Source organism: Lycorma delicatula, chromosome 10, assembly GCF_047948215.1.
Source record: "Lycorma delicatula isolate Av1 chromosome 10, ASM4794821v1, whole genome shotgun sequence".
Taxonomy (NCBI): domain Eukaryota; kingdom Metazoa; phylum Arthropoda; class Insecta; order Hemiptera; family Fulgoridae; genus Lycorma; species Lycorma delicatula.
The window spans coordinates 28,287,928-28,312,320 of NC_134464.1; the positions used below are offsets into that span (position 1 = coordinate 28,287,928).

A 24,393-nucleotide genomic window follows, 5' to 3' on the forward strand; every position below is an offset into this window, starting at 1 on the left:
TTTTTCTTCACTTTTAAAATATATCAGGTTTGCTATGCCGTTGCTAAACATATTTAAACACATAAATTATGTTGACCCAATTTTTCAACTATTTTCAGCCACTTCATGTAACAATCACTGTTATAATTTCTTAGCTAAAAGTGTCAAATAATGTTGTTCAATGAGTTATTCTATGTCTCTCAAACAAAGGGATCAAGCTCCATAAATTTTTAGTGGACCTCAGGAATAGAATAAAAATGAATTTTTACCAAAAGAAAGAGAGTACAATTGAAAAAAAAATATCAGAGCTACATTTGAAATGATCTGAATATCTTTCCAGTTCACTGAATAACCCTAATATTGTTAAGTAAACTTGTTTAAGATCGCCTTATAAGTCAACAAGGAAAAGGTTTTCAGAGCTAAATATTTCTCCTTTAACACTTCAGAAAATAATGGAAAAAATTCTTGGGTTTAAAGTCTGTTTTGTTAATGAGCTTAATGACTAGTATATGACTTTAAAGGAAATTTATAGTAAAAGTCTTGTAAGATGTTTTTCCAGTGTTCATTCATGGAAACCAGTTTTCTTTTTTGACAAGTGTGCCATTTCCCTGAGTAGAAAATGTTGGAATGAATTTTTGGTGTTAAGAGAATCTCCACTTTTATAAGGAAATCATAGACCCCCCCCCCTCACTATAAAGATGTGAGTAGCAATATCTGAAAGCAACCTCGATAGAACCACTTCTGTTTGGTTCCTGGCAAAGACTGTTATTGTCTGGATGCTTGGGAAAGTTGGCAATGATTTCTTTAATAATACAATATCATGGACAGGTCAAAACCAAAAAAATTGAAATAATTGATATTTTGTTAAATTCCAATGGAGGTATTCATTGAACCATTTAAAAAACAAATGATTTTCAAAAATATAGGTTGGAATTTAGGAATAAATGCTTCATCTACTTGCACTTACAGCTGTACATTTAGATGAACAGATCGACAAATCACTCAAGTGCTATAGTATATTACTTAAAATTCATTTTATTGTTGTTTTAGATAAAGAAAAGAATCTGGTGGGAACTTCCCAGTTTTCTTGGAATTTGTTTGAGAATGTCAGTATTTAATGGGATATCCTGATTATCTCAGATTATTCAAGATATCCTCGATATATCCTATAATATTTTGGCAGAATGTCCTGCATATTTCAGAACATATTTCAGACATGAGGTAAGTTTTAGGTGCCCCAATGGCACGTACTAAGTAGGAATAATACAAGTAATTAATCTACAATTACGATCCAAAAAATGGAACAAATAAGTATATGGATGTTCTTAGAATTACATTATTTGATTATACGCGTAAATTATCTTATATAGAGCTAAAATTGCCAGTTAGATATAATTATACTTTACACTCTGTTCTGAGTTAACCTACACTGTACTTTGAGTCAAGAGGTTATATTATTAAAAGAAAATCTTGAATTGCTTGATTTTAGGAAAAACAAATGAATATATTAATAAAATGTTACAAAATTTTATTTATAAAAAGAAAGAAAAATAATACAAATACTTAATGTAAATATATACTGAATGTCTTATCCATAACATTAATAACAGTAATAATGATGGAGACTTATCAATCTCATTTATTTTATAGTAGTAGAATTGTCTGGAGTTGTGGTTAATTTAGTTAGCAGTTGTGGTGGTGTGGGAGGTTCTTGTGAAGGTTTCTGCTCATTTGTTCCAACTTGTGATGTAGGTAGGTTACCAAGAGCTGCAAGTATAGCAGGAGCAATATGTGCTCCTGATGGTTTAAAACCATTTTCATCTGCTGTATAATCCACCTGGTAAGTTTTACCATCTTCAGTATATGAATATGAACCTTTTGCCACAATAGTTTTTTCTGATCCGGTGCCATTTTCATTTGGCAAATCTCTCAGAACACCTTCTTCATTTGCCTTCTTACCATCACTTGTCTCATAACTAAAAGAAAAAAAAAATGTGTTAGAATAATTTTGCCTTTTATAAATCGATTTATGTGTTAATCTTTTTAAACCAAAATTAAAAATTTTATCTGAAAAAAGAGTTATGCACTTCAGTTTAAAAATTGAATACAAAAATAAAAATACAATTAATCTACCTAGAATATCATTAATTAAAATGTGTTATTATATCTTCTAATTTGATCCAAGTAGGTGTTTGTAGATACACCTCTGAACACTTAACACCACTTAATTATTAGATACTTCTAATTAAGACACACTGATTGATTTATTTATATGATCAATATTATATGATCATATAATCTACATATTTATATTATCTATTTAGGTAATTATGATACACCTCTAAACACTTAACACTTCCTAATTAAGTTTTAGATACATCTCTTAGTTGACATACACTGATTAATTTATTTATTAAAAAAAAGCAGCTATAGTAATATAACAGAATAATCTTTAGTTACTTATTTCAATCGGAACAATAGACAACAACACAACTATCTTCATGCACATTGTAATTAAAGATACAAATCTTACTATGATTCAGTTTCTATTTTTAATAAGTTACCTGATGAATTAAAAGATTGTGTTTGTAAGATTTATTTAAAATTAAGTTTAAAGATTTCCTTTAACATGAGTAATACTACTTTAATAATAAATTTTAAACAATACTAATAGATAAATCTTAATTATTAATTTCATGCTCAAAAAATGGGTATTTAAATTCATTCTTATTTCTCTATTTAGCTACCAATGCTTTACAAATTTTAATTTATTTGGGGTAACTATTTAATGATTATATTAATAAAGTTGCATCAGTAATATTTCATATGATAATTATTATTATTATTATTGTATTTATTTACATTATAATCACTTTATTTTACTGAATTTAATCCTTTAAAGAATCAGATTATTTCTTTGTACTGCTAAATTACATTTAAATGATGGTTAATTTAACTATAACCACTATAACTTATCATTCATTAACTTTTTACATTGTATATTACTCTAATCCAAGGGTTTCCATTAATTCTTTCTGATAAATCCTGAAACAGTTCTTTTTGTTGTTTGTGGAATAATTCACCAGCCATTTGTGATGTAACTTATAATTAATGTTATTATATGTTGGTTACCTACCCTGGGGCTGTTCCCTTATTCCACATTTGTTTACATTCTCCTTTATTTCCAATAGAGGTTATGTAGATCCTGATATTTACCATTTCTTTTTAGATTATATATAATTTTTATTTTGATCCTGTCATCTCATTAGTATGTACTAAAGTTTCTATCTTTAGTAAAAATAAATGTCCAATAATTGATTATTTAACTAAAATTTCTTTGCTACTAGGATGAAAATTCTAGTATACTGCTAGAATAAATGTGCACTACCTATTTTAGGAAATTACATAAAAAGAAAACAAAACAAAATTGTTGTATTACTGATTAAATTGTTTTAAAAATATAGAAATATGTTTTTCTTATTAAGTTGAATAATAATAAAAGTACAAATATGAGGGTAATGACTATTTCTTACCTGTATGAGTAACTTCCATCAGGGTTAATTTGATAACTTTCTGATACAATAGTTGCAAGGTTGGCTTGTGGTGCTCCCTTAATGGTAATTATTATTGTTGAATAAATGATTGAGCCAATTAAAAATAATGACATCTGTTAAAAATAATAATTACAATATTATTACTGTTAAATATTGTTAATAACAATATTTTTTTTTTTATAATAATGATAATTAGTAAGGAACATTATTTAAATTATAAACTTTAAAAATGAAAAAACTAAACCGAATATTAAAAAAAAAATTTTTTAATTAGCTTCTTCAAAAGTTTTGCTATTGATTTGAAATCAACTTCAGCAATTTCAACAAATTACATTATCACAGAAGATTGTAGAGTAACTAAAAATTCTTGGAAGTAAATTATAAAAAAAATTATGTGTTTGTAAACATTTTTAGTTTATTTTTCAGATTTTTTCAATTTTAAATAATAATAGTTTTTTTAAGGATTCCCTCCTCATATAGGCATCCCACATTCTTCCAAGAAGATAACCAAGGAAAGCATCAACTGAGGGAAGCGAGACGACCTATCCAATATTTTGAAGAAGGTACAAAACAGAACAGAAGACCCTTAAGTCTAGCCTGAAACAGGAAAGGAAATAATCTAAAACAAACTAAATTAAACCATTATTGAATTATATCCTAAACTAATTCAACACCAAGTGCTCCATATAATAACATTATTTATTTTTTCTATCGCTTCTTTCTTTTATTATTTCTTTTTAAACACTTTAATTGTTTATGTGAAATATAATTAAAAAAATATCCTTTTAAAGAAATTCATTGAAACTAAATCCAATCAATGTAATTAAAAACAATTTCTTACTGGCACCTAACTTCCTAACTTTAGGTCAATTTTTTAAAATGTCAAGTCTTTGCTCAAAAAATATCTATATAATTGCTTTAGCTGACCTTGTTTAGACTGACTATACATCTTGCAATAGGTGACAATGTCAATATTGTAAATGTCAAGTCAATAGGCCTTTCATTTACAAATAGCTTGTGCCACCAAATATTTACATAAGGCCCTCTAAATCCCACTTTAGAAACATCATAAGTCCATGCAGTGCCTTGTAAATAAACATTACATCATGCTGGCGCTCCTCTCTCTTAAAAGACTTTAAACCAAGCAATTAGCATTGTTCTTCGTATCTTTAACCTTGGTTACATAAATCATGGAGGCGCAAGTAAAATAGACATTTTTTTGAACTGTTTCTACCTGTTTAATGGTATTCACTTTATTGTAATTCCAGACCAATGAAGGATATTCTAAAACTAGTCTTACCATGGTCTGGTACAACATCAAGATGGTGTCAATTTGATGAAAGTGCCAGCTCACACAAAGAAGCAGTCCAAGATTCTGTCTTGCTTTAGATGTTATCTCCTCTTCATGGCTATTCAAGAGCAGCTTGGTATCCAAAATAACTCCCAGGTGATGAACTTTCTCCACATGATGAATTACCATATCATTAATTAAATAGTGGTACTTCACGATTAAAGTCTTTCTGGAGTAGGTGATCACAACTGTCTTGTCCAAACCCCTATGGGGTTGGGATGTCTGGAGGTGGTTAGGGATGGAGAGATGGTGTGGCAACTGGAATCGTCACAAGGTGGGCATCTTACCCTACAAGGGTTGGGATGTCCAGGGGTATTCCCGTTAAAGCCCATAAGGGCTAGGAATGGGTGGAGGGGCAACTGGAAGCATCCAAAAGGTGGGTGTCTTCCCCTATGGGGTTGGAATGTCCATTCAATTCAGAGGGGTTGGTGTGGCAACCAGAAATGTCAAGGTGGGTGTTCTTCTCTCTCAGGGGAGAATTGAGGTGTCCATTCAATCCAAGTCAGGGGTATGAACTAAAGTTGAGTTCACTAAGGGAACTAAGAATAAATTTTGTTGTTGCAAACAACACTTTTGGTAGAATGTTATTTATTCGATTGCCTTCAATATTATGAGACATTTACACGCAAATTGGCTCCATAAAATATAGAACTAGGTGCGGGGTTTGTGCTTCCATGAACCTGGTTAGCTATTTCAGAAGGCAACGAAGTAGTACAGTCAATATTGTTTGAAAGAAGCCTACAGTAAAGGTGGAGTCATTAACTCACTGATGCAAATATCTACCAAGGCATCCTAATATACATTGGTGGCATCCCAATGAGGCCTGGCTTATTACTGTGAGATGTAAAACGTTAGAGGGCAAAAGATGACTCCCGTTAAAGCCCATCAGGGCTAGGAACGGAGGTGTGGTGTGGCGTCAAAGGTGAGTGTCTTCCCCTACGGGGTTGGGATATCCATTCAATCCATCACGAACAACAGTTCCTTTCTAACCAAGTCTCAGCTCTTTGTTCTGTTTTAATTGACTGACTGGCTACAGCTTATGTATTTTCTTTTTATATTTAATAGTTAACATGATACGAGAAGTTTACTGTCTAGGTGGTAATTTTGTTAATTACTAAAAGTAGACAATACCTCACTAGAAATTTTCTCCATCAGAGAATCAAACTTTTCCTTCAGTTGGTTATTTTTTCTCACCAATTCACTAATCAGTGTATTAGAACTCAGAATTTGGTCCATCATTGAGTCCATTCTTCTTCCAACTTCAACATTGTTTGGAAAAGTCTAGAAACAAGATCATCACACCAGGACTTGGACAAAATTTAATCTAAATTATTGTCAGCCTGTAAATCTTCACTGTGAGATCTGTCAATTTTTTCTTTTATACCCGTGCAGGAAACAGCCGAAATTGACATTCCATCATCCTTAGGTATTTGGGAACAGATCAAACATAAATATTTACTCATTTTGTTGAATATTGTAAAGGCCAAATCATCATTTTTTACACCTACACAATCAGGGTGATAGAAAGCACTACATAAGGCTTAACAGAGCAGTCTCTTTTGCTTATCATAAAAAGGCTTATTGCATTTTTCACACTTGATACTGGCTGGAAAGGACCATCATGTCAAGAGTATAATTATGAGAATAATAGAAATAACAAATTAAATAACAATTAAAATATATAAAAAATAAAAAACTAAAAACCAAATTAAAAATTAAACTGAGTCAGAAAATAATAATTTCATGCACCATATGTTTTACCTTTGTACGTTACAGTCATGGGTGAAAACATCATAAACAAACTCATGCATGAGAAAAATATCAACTAGCGTATGTTATTTTAACGTACAACTTGTGTAACGAAAATGATGAATTATAATGGCCAACATGTTATAAACCATAGCTCCCAAAAGAATAACATAATATCAAATATATAATAAAGTAGAATAAAGATTTAGCTACAAAAGAATAACAAAATATTAAAATAAAAATGATTGACACCCTATGTCAAAATACAAAGTGATAATAATGAGTGAAAAAAAAAGAAACTATGTCATTCAACAGGAAACATAAATAATTACATAAGCAAAATAATATTATTGTTGTTAGGAGGTTGAAGCAGAACAAGAAACCCCTCATTCTTATATCACACATACATAACAGCTCCAGAAGTCCTCTTCACATTAGTCCCATTAGTAAGGTCACAGTTCAGCCAGCACCATAGAGAAAACCCAGAAGCAGCACAGACAGGCTCTCAGTTGAGTAGTGATGCTACTCAGTCCACACCAGGACTGCCAACACTATCCCGAGCCTAACAGAAAAGAAATCTCGGATTTGAATCTTGAGACCGGCTGGAAGAAATCAAACCTCTGAGAAAATTCATTTGCAAGATCAGTACATCGCATAATAGGAGAGCAAACTCGTGGCCCTCGAGTATGCCTCCAAAGGCAGTCTTGTTGGAAATCAGTCCAATACTGTCACTCTTTAGCATGTATGGAAGCTCTGCAATCCTACCATCCAGAGACAAGGACAGTCTCTTTAGTCAGTACCTTTTCAACCTCAGATATCACGACTGAAGAAAATGGAAGCTCAGCAGTGTTAGAAAGAGCAGAAGAATTTGGATTAGAAAGGAGAAGAGGATTAGAAAGTATTAGGCACAGAAGATTTCACTGGTGTGTTGTGATCAATTATAAGTTTTTTTTAGACAGACAGTTAGAACATTTAAAAGAAGATTTGAGATTAAAATGATACTCATGATTAGATAACTTTAAATGGAAACAAATGTAACATTAACTGAAACGAAGAAAAATCTATCCCCAAAGAAAGATTTTTCACATAAAGGACACTTGTCAGAACTGGGAATCATGGGAAAACACTATCATGAAATAATTAAAAATAATTAAACTATAATCCAATAAGATTTAGTCATATGCAAAAATAAATAAGAATAATAACAAATATATAAATAAAACAAAAATGTGTGATACAAAAAGGACAAATTAGTCGAGTATTTGTGTAATATAAATCAGCTAAAAATGTACTCACCGGTTGGCCTACAAAGAGGAAATACAGACTGATTGGAATTCAACCTGCCAGAAGATCCTACAAGAGAAATACCTCATGACTTATTGATGTTAAAAAAAAGAAAATGGCAATGGACGCACCTTAATCTAATCTACATGGTGCTTGCATGTCTTTTAACCACCTTGCCAAAAAACCGGATGGCAAGTACTTTACTCCAACCAAACAAATTGGGATTTGTATTGTACATCATCAAACAACACATGTGGTAAACCACTCCTGTTCAGAGAAGAAAACAACTGAAAGTTAAATGAACCAAAAAAAAAAGTATACAAAATATACGAAAGTGGTTGGAATGGTACAATTAGCAGTTAGATGCAGAACAGGATTATTGGGCAAGGGGTGAGAAGTGATCTATAATAAAAATTAGAAACTGAAATAATAATAATAAAAATAATTATTATAATGAAACAAATTTCAAAAGTATTACATACACAAACATTTATTTGATGACACAGTTTTAGTATTGCATACTAAAACATTAAAACTGATGACACTCACCTAGATAGTATGTTTTTGTTTCAGACAATTTCTCTGTCTTAATTTAAAAACAACACATCTTAGAAAAAATTTTTATAACTCTGTCAAATATACTCGTACTTGAAAAAACCATGATCATAGTAAAATTTATGACCATAATTAAATGAGTCAGGATTATTCTTAATGAGTTTTATTTCATTTTAATGTGTTCTTTCTCAGTTATTTGAAGATATGTAAAAAATGAAAGTGATATTTAGGTTAGGTCATAACTTTTTTTAACTTCTGCTTGTTTGTTTAATTAAATGAAATTTATTATTTCATTATGTATTGACAAAGATATTTCTGATACATTACAGACAACTGAGTGTTTTTTAATGATTAATTCACAAAATACAGCCTGAAAAGAATGAGAATTATGAACATAGTGCATATAACTTGAAGCTTATGAAAGATGCTAAACTTGACCAGGATTTCAACAGAACCTTCTAGATGAAAAGCAGAGAAAAATGCTATTACTGTACGAAAAGTTATAAAATGGCTATCTTTAATAGATAAAAATCATTTAAAAAAAAATCACTATGACAAATTTCTCTGTTACTACATGTTTTTAATTTAAAGATAAAATCTATAAATTTTGTACCTTAATTTGAATACAAACGTTTTGTTTTATGTTAACGTTTACAAAGATAGATTTATATTATTTCTTAATACAATAATGGAAATAAGAGATTTTATAATAGTAAAATATTCTAGTTACTGGTTACTAAGATAACTTTACTATTTAATTTGAAAATAGAAAATCTAATTTAATACTATTTGTTAAAGACTGATAATAAATTCTTGAATGATTTTTTTTTCTAGCAATTATCAACCAGTTACACTGTAATTAATGACATTTTTAAAATAAAGTAATTATTTTTTTACTATTGTTACAAATTGAACATGTTTATGTACATATTGCAATTAGAAATTAAGTGAATGAAATAATAGTAAAGAATAATAAAAAATGCTACAACCTTGCCATAAATTGAATTAGAGACCAGCAGATTTAGAACCGAACATGAACCAACCTATAATCCATAATCCAACCCATAATCCAACCTATTGGATTACTAATCCAATAGGTTAGCCTAGAAAATTGTTATCTAATTATTAATTGTAAATTGACATTTGTCAAAGTTTTTATACACCTTAGCTTCAGATAAAAACATACAAAATTATTAGTAAACTTTCCTTATTACACTACAACCAAATTCATTAATCAATTCCTGAATATATCTTATCTACAATTTACAATTGTACAATTTTCAGCTTTTTCAGAGGATGCATGGGGAAAGTGATATTACATAAAAATTGTTTAAATTTTAATTTAATATTAATGTAATTATATCTTAATGTTTCATTAAAAAAACCTCATTTCACTAGGGAGAAGCAAATGCCTTTGCGAATATCATTATTTGAAAATTCATCTAAGCATCTTTTAGTGTTACAGATCTTTATCATGGTGATACATTTTTCTAAATGTAATACACATTATCTTGTCATACAAAAAAATCATACCTTTATATAAAAAACTGTGGGAAAATAGTCTGTAATTTTTTGACATTTTTTACTTTTATTAGTAGCTGTATAATGTAAGACTGTAAATTCATATTTTGTTATTAAGAGTGATTAATTTTTTTTTGTTGAATGATTACTTATTTTTTTTTTTGTAAATTAAATTTTATAATATTACATTTCAAACACATTTTGTTTATAATATATACATATTAATCACTAATGTCGATAAAAATTTATTATTATTAATATATTTAAAAAGATGCACAACATACTGTAAGGAAATATTATCATAGCATGATAATTATAGAAAATTGGCCTATTACAACCAATTACCTTACAATAAGTTAGCATAATTTTTCCTGTATTGTAATTATCATAACATTTTATTATATTAGATATGGAATTAATTATGAGTTAAAACAACACTTGAATTAATGTTAAATATTGATAATTTTTATCATGTTATGTTTTTATAAACAATTTTATGTATGGCATGAGTAGAAGATATAATTTAATACCTTGATAAATAATAACCATTAATTTTATTTATTGTTAAATAAATGATAAACATTAAGACTAAAATGATTAATTACATTTTTTTTCTTCAAAATAAAAAAAATAATTTTTCTGACTAGTAATCATCAGATTCATGTAAATTTTGCCTATATGTTAATGTTTTACTTATCTTCATGTTTTTTATTTCATCTATAATATTTAAATTACATTTATTTTTTGATTTTAGAAGAAAAAGGTAAATGGAAAAAACAGAACCAATTATAGATCAATTTTGAATAAAATTACAGTATACTTTTTGTATATTTATAAAATTTTAATGTTTATAAAGTAATATTACTTAGAAGTAGTAGTAATATTACAAGTGGCCAAAATAATGTAAATAAAAAAAAAAAAAAAAAACAGACTGTTACATGTGAAAAGAAATTTAATATGAAAATTATAATAAATATTTTTATGTTATGATATTCAGGTCATGTTTGCAAATAAATTTTTTAAACACCATTTTTTTTTTTGTGATTGCTAATAGAGTATAGATTAGTCAGTGATTCATTTTGGGGTCTCAAATGAAATATACCATGTTATGTTGGTATATTTTGGAACATATCCATCATGAGACATGTCATAATTATTGAATTATGGATGTTCACAAATTTATAATAAAAACATTAAAATAAATTAACACACATTTTTTTATGAGTACTTTTATTTGAAACATATAGTAATGATGTTTCATTAAAAGACACAAGATTTTTAAAACAAGTTATGTGAAGCTTTTTTTTTACTGAGATTCAAAAAATTCTGTTACTTAATAGTAACAGAATTTTTAGAATAAGATTTTTTGACTTAAGATTTAGAAAGAAATTTTTAAAATATTTGTGTTACATTTTATGGTATCAAAATATTGACCATAGGGAAACTAGAAACATGTTACTCAAATTAACATTTGCTATAAACATTATACAAACTACATTTATTGATAAATTTCAAAATGACATGAAAAAAAGACATTGTAACAGATCTGATAAAAAGAATAGCAACATTTTTTAAAATAAAGGGTGTATTTTAGGGGGCAATAAATATCAGTGATGTTTTTGATTATATGAACATGGCTTTCAGGCATTGTAACACATCTGGACATCTTCAAGAAATAAAAAATTGAAATATTTTGATATTTAAACCATTATTTTTAAAACGTGGTGTACTACCGAAGTCAATAAAATATTAAATATTTTATTAGAGTTCATTCTCCTTAGTCCTAATAGATATTCTATACTCCAACAATTTTTTTAATAAACAAGAATTGAAATTTTGCAATGTTCAAAATAGCTCTTTCTTCAAGGACAAAAAAAAATCATTTGTGTTAAAAGGTTCAGCAGAACTTCTTGGTTTTCAAGTACTTTTACATCTTTATATTTATAAAAGTGAAATATGATATACAAACTATTCTTTTTTAAAAAATTGTTCTGAATTTGATGGTCAGTAAAAAATTGATGGTACTGACGAAGTTAGGAGATTGAGCCTTTCAGCCAGCCAATCCAGGGACCCTTTGCCTCCTTGCCTCTTTTGTTAACAAAAACTGGTATACTGTGACGTTTGAACCATTGTTTTTCAAACTATATTGTACCTTCAAACGCAATGGTAAAAAAATCTGGAAACTAGCCCCTTTAATTAATAATAACTGGAATATTGTGCTTTAATTGTACTTTACAAGATAAAGTTTTCTTTTACATGTAAGTAAAATTCATAGGGTCCTTGATTTTATCCTTATTCAGTCTTCCTTTGAACATAATTAAAATAAAATTAAAAGTCAATATACTGAAATCTATTTATAAAATTGAAGTTTTATTTACTTATTTTCTATACTGATATTTTCATGTTTACCCTTCAATAAAAGACTGTAAATTAGCCTGTTTTCTCATTTGTATTAGTTACTCATGTGGTCATCACCATAAAACACTGGGACCAATTTATAAGGAATTAATCAAAACCGTTACAAAATATATTTGGCCTAATGTATTTATATATATTTATAATGTAAACTAATATTGCATAACTTTTGTTATTCTGAATGAATTAAAACTTTTTTTTTGTTGTTGACAAAATTAATCTACAATCTTACGATCTACAATTAAACCAATTAATCTACAATTAGAACTATGTACAGATACGTTGAATGACTTGTAGGAAAGAAATTCCAATAGGAATTAAATCTTTTATATTTTTTCTAGTTCTGGTTGGCACCCTGTAACAGCTGTAGATAGATAATGAAGTAACTTTTTTGTACTTTGTGAAAAAATTCCAAGAATTTAAATAAAATAAAAATTGAAATTGAAAAAAACAACAAAAAATTGAAGTAACAATTGTAAAATGTTCTTTGAAACTTCAAGTCTTCTTTGGTTTGGCAAAAATTTGGTTGCAAAATAATGTCATGATTTAGTTCATAAAATTTAGGTGATAAATATTAACAATTTTTATTCTTAGAATACAATAATAATATGAATACAATATTGCCCACTAATATATTGTTCATTACCACCAGTTAATTTATGCATCTATAGGAAAAAAACTGGCAAATTTTACTCTTTACTTTTGACACGATTCACCTTCTTAGTTTGGCTCCTTCTAGGCTTTACATAGCATTTAAAAAAATTAATATTTGTATTAACCTTTTACTACTTAAATATTATTTACTTACATGATACATTTTGATGTAATTTTGTTAATGAAAGAAGATAAATCCTGAAGTTTAACTAATATTACAAAAAAAATGATTGAAATTTAAAATTAAATCCAAATTCACTGTCACTATCACTAATTTAATATAAGTAATATGAAACACAACTGTTTGTGTTATGTGACAGGTACTCCTGAAAATTGATTTCTAACTGACTGGTAAAGAATCTATCAGTGGTTTTTATATACCTATTTTCAGATGTCATAAATTTAATTGAAAAGACTTGGAAATAATAAATATCATTGTTATTATGCAAATATATGAGTGTTATTCACAGTCACTGTTATACAATTGTTTTATATATGATTACCTAATAGATCAATTTATATTTAAAAATAATAATAATATAAATAAATAAATATTATAAATGAAACGAGTAATTAAAAATTTTTTGAATGTTCATGGTGCACGGATTCAACCGATTTTAACAATTATGTTGAAATATTCTGTTGCATATGTATAAGATTACTAACTTAAGATTACTGCTAATTTGAATGTTAAATCATGTATCTACAAAAGAAAACGTCATGTAATGTATTTTAAACGGAATTTCTTTTCTGTCATTTCCGAAGTTCTATCTGAGTTCCAAATCTCACCATGCTTGGTGTGATTTTTTTAATTTAATGAAGGCTGCTGATTCTCAGATAACCAGCGCCCCCCACCCCCCCAAAAAAAGAAACATTTGCTGCAATAAACTGCCTTTTTCAGAAATAGTGATCTATTTAAACCATATCTAAATTTAATCGTCCGTTTTTAAACAAAAAGCCAAAATAAAATTTAGAAGTTTCCTAAATTTGTCTCGCTTTCATTAGATAGTTAACTCCTGTAGAAGACGGTTTAGCTAAAATTTTATGTTAGAATTAAACGTTAAATAAATAAAAATTAAATACAATATAGTAAATATCTAAAAATCTGTTTTTGAGAGATTAAATAAGATTTAAACCAACCAAAAATAGTTCAATTTCACTGATAAACGGCGGAAATATATCAAATGAAATTTATGGAAAGATTTTTTGGTACTGTATATACAATACGAAAACATGTATAGCAATGTACTGTATATAGTAGGGTGGTATGTGCTGCGTACAGTGTTGATGAAGTGAACTTCATAATTGTTTTCACGAACAATTTTTTTTTTACTTTCCTGACATCATAGCTCTAGAACTATGCTGCAAAACGAAAAAGTATGGTAATTATTAAAAAAATTAGGTATGGTTTTTTGCAATTCTCGACGTTTCATAACGCAGGGGTCACAAAAAACAAAAAGTTGCGGTCATGTTCGTGCGTATGTATGTACGTGTTGGCATGTTTGAATTTTAATAACTTTTGTCTGGATAAACCGATTTTAATGAAATTTGACACAGAGACTTGTGTATTGAGGGAAATTAGTTGGTAAACGTTTGGGGGTCAATATCTCCAGAGGGTAAGGTAGGTAACGTCTTTGGTATCAATTTTCTAAAAATTAAAAAAAAAAAATAACCCCACTTTATATTAAGCTCAGTATATTCGTGCATACTTATTTCACCAGTTAAAAAAAGATTTGCCTCCAAATTCTGTCCCTTTCTTAAAAATCTAAAAAAGTTATCTTTTTATTTATCCTATATATTTTTAACGGAATTTTTTTAAATGTTTTTCTAAGCATAGTAGTTGAGGAAGTGGCACAAAAAATACTTTCGAGTAATGTTGTAGATGGGGAAGTCGATCAAATTTAAAAAATATTCATTTGTTAAAATCTTTTTTTAGCCTTGTTTGGTTTTGCTTTGTCTTAGCTACTAAAGATCATCATCTCATCATAACATAATACTGGATTTAAAAAAAAGAATTTCTTAACAATGAAAGAAAATATAACAACTTTCTTGTCAGTTTTTTTTTGTTATAATTATCTGAATAAAGTATTTATTCTTTCATCTGTATTTAGTTTGTAACGTTCTTAGTAGTTAAATTAACAAATAATATAAAAATCTTCTTTTACATTAAAAAATAACTATTTGAAAATGAAACTTCTCGCTATCTATTTTTTAAAATCTGTTGGCTGTGGAGAGATCGTAAACGTAATGCGATTGTGCTGAAGTGAATTTAATCATTTGAAGTTGAATATAGTTTGTATAATTTATTTGCATGGGTTCACTAATAATTCCCGAAATATTTTTCTGAAAAAGGAACAGATTTAGAGAATTCTCTTAGTCAAGAGAAATAAATTTAGGCTTGTATAAATAAAATAAACGTTAAAAGATTAAAAAAAAATGTACTAAAAAATAAAGAAGGCTCACCGAGCTAGTCTAGTGGCTAATTCGTCGTCGCAAATCAGTTGTTTAACAGCTGATTTTCGAAGTCGAGGTTTTTGAGGTTCAAATCTTAGTAAAAATTTGTTGCTTTTGTACGGATATGAATATTATACATTGGATACCAGTGTACTTTGGTGGTTGGGGTTCAATTAACCACACATCTCAGGAATGGTCGGCCCGAGTATGTACAAGACTACACCTCATCATATATATCATCCTCATCTCACTGGGCCGAGGAGGAGGGGTTGCTTATTGTTCATTAATTGAACAGATTGCAACGTAAACATTAAAAAACAAATTTTCAATTCTTAAAATTTTTACTCATAGACGTCGATACAAGTTAAACAAAAAGTAAAATCAAAATATTTAAGTATGAAAATCAAGATATTAATTAATAGTTTGGTATCTGGTTAAAAAAACTTATCTAAGAGAAAAAGTAGTTATATTTTTTGGGCTAGTAAAGGGCAATTACTTTTATACGGTTTTGAATACTAGATCATGGATACCGGTGTTTTTGGTGGTTTGGTTTCAATTAACCACAGCTTTCAGGAATGGTCGACCTGAGACTGTACAAGACTACACTTCATTCACATTCATACATATCATCCTGAAGTAATACCTTACGGTGGTTCCGGTGGCTAAACAGAAAAAGAGTATTTGTACCTCATTCTTGATCCGTTCATTGTCGCCGAACTGGACGCCACGCAAAACCTCTTGAGTATTCTCTTAGAAACGTTTTCTCTTTTTTTGGTATCATAGCTCTAGAGCTATGTTGCAAGAAAAAAGTATGATAATCAGTCAAAAAATGATGTATATGATTTTTGCATTTCTCTACGTTTCATGAGCCAGGGATACCAAAAAACAAAAAAAAAATTGGGGTGAGAGTAATGTTCATACATATGTACGTTAGCTTGCGTGTTTGAAGTTTAATAATATTTGAATCGATGACAGATTTTTATGAAATTCTTACAAAGTCTCATGTATGTTAGGTAATTTGTTGGTTAAATATTTGGGTCAATACCTCTAGGGGCTGGGGTAGGTAGTCTTATCGTGTCAATTTTCTCAAAATTTTGCAAATATAACCCCACTTTATATTAAGCTCAGTATATGCGTGCGTGTTTTTCTTACCGTTTTTTAAAAAAACCTTTGCCCTAAAATTCCCCCTTCCACAAAATACGAACAGGGCTAACTGTCTTTTTATTTATCGCATATTTTTAACTGGATTTTTTTTAATGTCGTCCTTGGAATAATAGTAGTAGTAGCGATCCAAAAAAAAAAATAATTTTGAGGGTAATATTGGGGGTGGAATTGCCGATCAATTTATTAAAATATCGATTTTTTAACATTTTTGAACATTTTTTGGTTTATTTAAAATTTTAAATAATTTTTTTATTATAATATTAGCCTAAAATTTCATGTCAATTCATTTCCAACCCTAAAAATCGGATGTGGACACCACATGACTTCCTTGTACGTCTATTAAATTACATATATGCTTTTTTAAAAATACATAATACATATTTTTTTATTGTTATTATTAATTATTAATAAATCAATATATTTAAATTAAAAAAAAAAAAAGTTATAAAAAAGGAGATGAAGTCTGATTCGAACCGATGTGCCTTCTCCTTGTAAAATCGAAATATTTCATTAATTAAAATTTTATTTGAATATAACTCTGGAACCAATGAAAATAAGATACACTTGATATATCGTTGAAAACCTCTCAATGAGGGCTTATTACTACAGTTAAGAAAAAGTTCAAAATCCAAATGTTTTGAAGTTTTGGGTTTTTTTTGGACACTTTTGGTCCAGTTGATTGCAATCAAAAGGGGAGGTGCACAACTAGATATTACATCGGTACTAAATCCAAAATTTCAACTTTCTACTGCTAATCGTTTTTGAGTTATGCGAGATACATACGTACGTACACACGTCACGCCGAAACTAGTCAAATTGGAGTTAGGGATGGTCAAAATGGATATTTCCGTTGAAATCTGAAAACCGAAATTTTTCACGATCACAATAATTCCTTTACATCATACTGGGAAGTAAAAAAGAAATCTTAGGTAATTTTATATTGGTTTTATATTTTTTAGAGTAAATTTATATATATATATATAAATTTAGGCTGAGGTGGTGTATCGAGAAATAGAGTCTGTTACTGATACTATGCAGAAAAAAAGAATCTCTTTCTTTGGTCATCTCGTAAGGACACCGGAAACAAGACTGTCAGGAAATATCATTGAAAAGCTCTGGTTCTAAAAACTAGAAGTAGGATGGATAAAAGAAATTAGAGAAGATATGAAAGAATTGGGAATTTCCCTGATCGACCTACAGAATAAAACTGGAAAAATTACAAAGCTAAAAGACAAAAACATTAGATTTAAACAAAAGATTCAACGAACAAAATTCAACGAAGAGGGTGTTTACGGATGAAGAAAAGAAAGCAATATCTGAACAGATGAAGAAATACTGGGCAGCTCGGAAGAGTAAAATAACATGCTTTTCTCAGAAAAGATCTAACTAAAATTGACTTAAGTGGTCCCATGTTGGCCGTAAAAGCATAATAATAATAATACACACACGCTACAAATCATTCATCTCATCCTCTGATGCAATACCTAATTGTGGACCCGGAATCAAGAAAAAAAAATTAATATTTGGCAAAGCAGAAAAAGAAAAAATACCGATTTTTTTTGTTGTATTTTTATATCTTTTTTAGTTACATATAATGATAATTTTACAATAAAACTTCATTATAAATTATCTCCCAAGCCAAAAAATAAATCTTAGGTAACTTTTTTCATGAATAGTTTTTCCACTATAAAAGAATACTAAATAACCAATGTCATGAAAGTATTACAACTTTATTGTCAGCTTTCTGATTAAACTTCTACAGGAAATAAATATTTTTAATTAGATCTTTTTTTAATTTTTACATTTATAAAAATGTAATAAATTATATTAAGAATTTTTGTTAATATTCATTTTTAAATTATGTATGTTTGGAACACAGTTAATAAAAAAAAAAAAAACAGAAAAACTTATTTTTTTATACTGGTAGAAAATGTGTGAACAAAAGAGGCCTGTACTTCTTTTTAGTAACGTTATTGCGGTAAAAAAAAATTATTTGTACTGTAACTCGTTAAAAGACATACAAATTTATTTTTGTTACAAAACTTAGAAAAAATGTAATTATATATTATTAGACTTCATAAGATTACCAATAAATTTTACCTGAGAAACAGAATAAAATAACAAACATAACCTTTCACGACAGATAGTACTATCAGCCGATTTAACGCAAGTTAGTTGACCTTATTACAACATAATATGCATGATCATTTTTTCTTAATAAGATTATAAAGACGACATTTAAAAATTTTTTTTGAATATATCTATTCCGTATTATAAAACATGATTACCTTTTACTCGAATTTTATTTTTAATATTTAGACGTTATAGCTATTGAGTGTACCATTTTTTAATATTTTAATATTCAATTTTGAGGTTAAACTTTTCACAATAAAGCCCTATTACAATAAGAAATTCGATTTATAGTGATTTATGCTGCTGTATTGAAAAGAGCTTAATTGAAACCCAATTATAAAACTAATCTGATAATATAAGTGGGAGAATTAAATATAATTAAATGAATCTGTAAGAATGTAAATAAAGTATAGCCTTGTACAGTCTCAGTTCGGTCATTTCTGAGATGTGTGGTTAATTTAAACCCAACCACCAAAGAACACCGGTATCCTCGATCTAGTATTCAAATCCGTATAAAAGTAACTATTTTTACTAGGATTTAAAAGAACTCTTGAATTCGAAATCAGCTGATTTGCGATGACGTGACCAATAAACCAATCCGGTAGGTTATTTAAGTCTAACGATTAAGTTCTCATGAGGTTTTACATCGATAACAGAATTTTGTTTTTAAATAAAAATATTTAAATGCAGTCGGGGTAGCTTTTTAATGTGGAATAATTACTATTCACAGAACTTTAATATAGTACAATTACTATTCAGAGCTTCCCGATTGCATTTAAATATTTTCCTTGAAAGACAAAATTTTCTTATCGATATAAGACCTGGTGAGAACTTAACCATTAGACAGTCTTAAATGCCTGCTATTTCTACAACATGAAAAATATATTTAAATAAATTAAAACTGTCTGCATGTTGATTGGTGGGTGACCCATTATTTTATTTTATTAAATACTGCATAACGATGTTTAGTCTTTTATTTCTATACCTTGTTTTCTTTTCTTTTTTTTTTAATTCTATTTATTGTCGGGTTTTTAGTTCAATTTTTCTCATTTTTTATTATAGTAGTAAATTTTAAAAATGAATTGAATTTTAAAAATCAAAAAATTGTTTGCGAAGTTAAAAAGCATTTCCAAATCATCCGTGAATTCTTAAGATTTATTTTTTATTAATTTATTTATTTTTTTGTTCATCTGTTAGATCGAGAGTGTGCTTGATGCATGAAAAAGTTAGCCTTCAACCTACTTTTTTCTTTTTCTGTTTAGCCTTCGGAACCACCGTAATGAATTACTTTAGAGGGTGACATATATGGATGTAAATGAAGTGTAGTCTTGTGTAGTCTCAGGTCAACCATTTCTGAGATGTGTGGTTAATTGAAACCCAACCACTAAAGAACACCAGTATCCACAATCTGGTATTCAAATTCGCATAAAAGTAACTGCCTTTACTAGGATTTGAACCTTAGAACTCTTGACTTCTAAATCAGCTGATTTGCGATGACGAGTTAATCACTAAACCAGCCCGGTAGGCTTACCCTTCAACCTACTAACAAATGCCTCGTTTGAATTTTGCAAATCGGACGATTGTTTGCAAGGATATTATAAGAGAAACCTATTGCATTTCCCAAAACAGCGTCCCATGGGCACCCCCAGACCAGATGTTGGTGATGATTGGTCTAGCCTCGCATAAGATGCTCGCATCACCTCACCACTCTAACATCACACGCAGTCACCACGATAATCCCATTATTATAAAAAACAGAAATTATTTAAATTTATTTAATATTATTTTATTTAACGTAAATTTAATTCTATTACTTTTGTAATACTATTCATTCGATTTATATAAATCATTCAGTCAAACCCAGGTAACACAATGATAGAGGATTACAGTTCACGGTTCATTAATTCAATTCATTAAAGTTTGTGCTTCAACCGACAAATTTTCATTATTGCATATAAATATATAGAGCTTATGACGCTCCCGGTAACGTAAGGATTCCCTCACGGGGTCATACATCTAAATCGGTTCGACCGTTGAGCTGTTGCGCTGGAACAATCATACATATTCTAAATACATTATCAAGTTTACATGTATTTATCATACATTCATATGTAAACTCTAAATACATTACACTCCTTTTTGGATAGTCGTGTAATAATAAAAAACAAAGAATTTCAACAACAAAAATTATTATTGATTATTTTAATCCAGTTATTGAAAAAAGTAAAAAGAGGCAGAAAATTGTCAGATTGCCTAATTTTCGCCAACATTTTTGTAATTTTAGTTATTTCTCAGCTGTTTATTTACCAATTTGAACAAATAAAGTATCGTTTTGTTCATAATAAAAAAAAATATATTTTATTTGAAAAAATATTACTTGATAAAAGTAATATTTTCAGATATATTAATAATAAAAAATTTTATCGGCATCTATTTTAGAATCTTCAAAGGTAACATTTTAAAATCTTTATTTAGTAGAAGATATTGTTGGGTTTTGTACCCAACAATATAATCCATACTGACTTCCGTAGGAAAATACACCCTCCTTGAGACGATCTCGGTCGTCACCCCACCTCCTCCGACTATAGCCCTGATGGGGTTTACCGGAGGTCGTATTTTAGACCCTCTAATCTGGATAATACGATACAGTCATCAGCTTCACCTCTGATGTCATCAGAGGTCAATTGTCTGCCTCGGCAGACAATTCCATCAATGTGTTTATTCTCGCTCACTTACTTTAACTTCTAGCCTTCTCAACAAACTAATCAACCTTTTCGTGGAAGCGCGATCCCCGCTCCTATTTTTCTAATATCGAAAGACACATAACAACCATTTCCATATTTCCCATAAATAAATTTCAAACTAGACTGTACTATCAAACATTTATTCATTTGAGTGTACTAGAAATATCATCTTTTTATATTTATTAATTTTTTTTTTTGTTTAACCTCCGGGTCCACAGCTAAGCATTTTTTTTCCGCAGAGGATGAGATTGATGTTTTGTAGTATGGGTGAAAAATGCCATACATGACCAGGATTTGAAGCCAGGACCTCCGGGTGAAAGGTTGAGATCCTATCACTTGCTCCACGGAGGCCGGCTACTAAAAATATCTAAATTTTATTTTCATACCCCTAAAACAAATGTTGATCGCAACAAAGACAATTTTCTCCTGTAGATACCCAAATTCATCTCTTGATTTGTCAAAGCCAATCAAGAAGTTCAATAAAATTCTAACAAAAAGCATACGGTAACTTTTTCTGATCTGGTCCGCTTTGGAGAGCGAGGCAATGTCTTCCACTTCCCACACCGCATCTCCATCACGGAATCCCTAACACAATCTTCCTCCATTCAAAAAAGAAAACAAAAAACCAAAAAGAAGAACGATTTATCAATTAACCGAGGCTCGAAGCAAAAATGCCCATCTTTATGAACTAAGCGCCCAAGCGGGTTCCTAGCCACCCGGATTGCTTATTCTATCTACTTGAGTATCAAACCCTTTCAGCCACCCACTTGCAGAGCCAGAAACCTAAGGAAGCCAAGAAGCTATATTCCACTATGTCGATATTACCTCAATATATCAACGGATCTTTGTAGCGGAGCGGTAGCGGAGCGGTAGCGTCTCTCGGCCTTTCATCCGGAGGTCTCGAGTTCGAATCCCGGTCAGGCATGGCATTCTTCATACACCATAAGTTTTCATTTTCATTCTCCTATGTACATGCTTCTTTGAAAATTTCTGTGGTGAATTAATTCATCAGAAAAAAATAAATATCTCAATCCGTTCTTACGAAATAAATTTTCTTAAAAAATCACAAAATGGTGGACCAAGGGAAAATGAAACGAGTTAGAGCATTTGTTCCCATGAACTTCTTGAGTGGTGATTTATTTTTACGTTATAAATCAGTTCCTTAAGTCTAGTAAATATTTCCTAGGGCATTCTATTTATTGTTAGGATATGTTAAAATATTTTTAGTATATGTTATTATCACAATAACTGGGGTAACAACTTTTATCTATAAATTTCCTCTTAATTAAATAGAAGAAAATAAGTACATTAAATGAAAAAAGTTATTGTTTCGTGTAATTTTTTTTTAAACAATTATACTGAAAAAAATTGATGAAGGGATGTTCCGTCCTAACTTCACTTTTTTATATTTTGTCTGTTTGCAAATTATTGATACAGTTACGGATAAACATATTTTCCAATTCTTATAAAATTTTTCGGTATTTCTTGCTAGTAGGCAGAAAAACGGTTAAAAAGTTTTTCAAAAACTTTGCAGCTTCACTGAGTTAGCAGTTACTATTTTTCTTAAAGAGAATAATGGAGAGATGTGACCACGGGAAAGTTCCCATTGCTAACTTACCATCGTTTTTTTTATATCTTTTTTTAAGCGCCCTCGGAGTAACCGGACCCGCCATTAAGTTCAACATCGGTCGCTCCAAGGTGCCGTGGCAGTTGACTGCCCCCCATAATTTTGCTAATACTGGCATTTTCCCTTCGAGGACAGCCGGGAAGCTCCTCGACGGAAAGGCTACTCGTTCCAGCCCTATCTAACAGCTCCAGGTGCGCCTTGCGCGCACTCTTCACTTCGTGCCCACTAACCCCACCCCTGAGGGTCCTGCACACCTTCATCGGCCGCCCCGGACTCACCCAAACTTACGAGTAGGGGAGCCAGAAGAGCCTGGGTATGAGAGCTACCTCCTGGTCATCAGGAAGCCTCCTAGCATCATTGAAAGTGTCACTTTCAATGATGCTATTACTAGCGCTAATATTGGTTGTATATGTTACTACTATCATGTATTGTTATCAGTTATCTCTATATAATGTTATGCTCTTTATATAACTGGATAGAGAATTCCACGTATTGGAATTGATAAAAACTAGCGCCACCAAATAAATGGCTAGAACTAAATAAAATGAAACGGCGCATGTGCAGAAGTAAGGGTAAGAGTAGGGAAAAACCACGCTTTAAACCTATGCACTAGAAGTGTTCTGATTTTGTATTTTGAACACTGATCTCTAAATTAATTTTCTACAATTGTCCGTAAATTTCTACTTGTGTTGCAAAAATGACTTTGGTTATCTTCTTTTTCTTTTTCCTGTTTATTCTCCGGGAATTACCGTTCAGATATTACTTCAGAGAATGGATGAGGATGATATGTATGAGTGTAAATGAAGTGTAGTCTTGTAAAGTCTCAGTTCGACTATTCCTGAGATGTATGGTTAATTGAAACCCAACCACTAAAGAACACCGGTATCCACGATCTAGCATTCAAATCCGGATAAAAGTAATAGCCTTTACTAGGACTTGAACGCTGGAACTCTCGACTTCCAAATTTGCTGATTTGGGAAGACGCGTTCACCACTAGATTAACCCGGTTGGTTTATTTTGGTTATCTTGAGTAAAATAAACACCCTACCATCATGATTATAGTCACGCAAGCGTACAATGGTTTTATTTAGTTCCCAGCCAGTCACTCTGCGGCGCTGAAATATGCTTCAATACTGAAAAATTAATCGTATTTTACTCCATAAGGATCCTCTATCCAGTTATATAAAGATATGTATCAGTTATAAAGTG

The 24,393-nt window shown here is 29.7% G+C and overlaps 1 protein-coding gene across 1 annotated transcript; it reads right to left on the reverse strand.

Annotated features, from left to right (window-relative positions):
- Window positions 1-1,490: 1,490 nt before the first annotated feature.
- Window positions 1,491-13,392, reverse strand: LOC142331347 (larval cuticle protein 65Ag1-like). Its single transcript, XM_075377182.1, has 3 exons — window positions 13,217-13,392; window positions 3,513-3,646; window positions 1,491-1,955 (listed from the first exon to the last, which is right to left on the reverse strand). Exons 1-3 carry the CDS (start codon window positions 13,223-13,225, stop codon window positions 1,619-1,621), a joined length of 480 nt encoding a protein of 159 aa, XP_075233297.1. The 5' UTR covers window positions 13,226-13,392; the 3' UTR covers window positions 1,491-1,618.
- Window positions 13,393-24,393: the final 11,001 nt, after the last annotated feature.

Bases quoted from the DNA above. Each gene is read 5' to 3' on its own strand.
- LOC142331347 (XM_075377182.1), bottom strand. The intron at 1,956-3,512 runs GTAAGAAATAGT...TTTTTCTTTTAG, and splicing joins GATGGAAGTTACTCATACAG to TTATGAGACAAGTGATGGTA.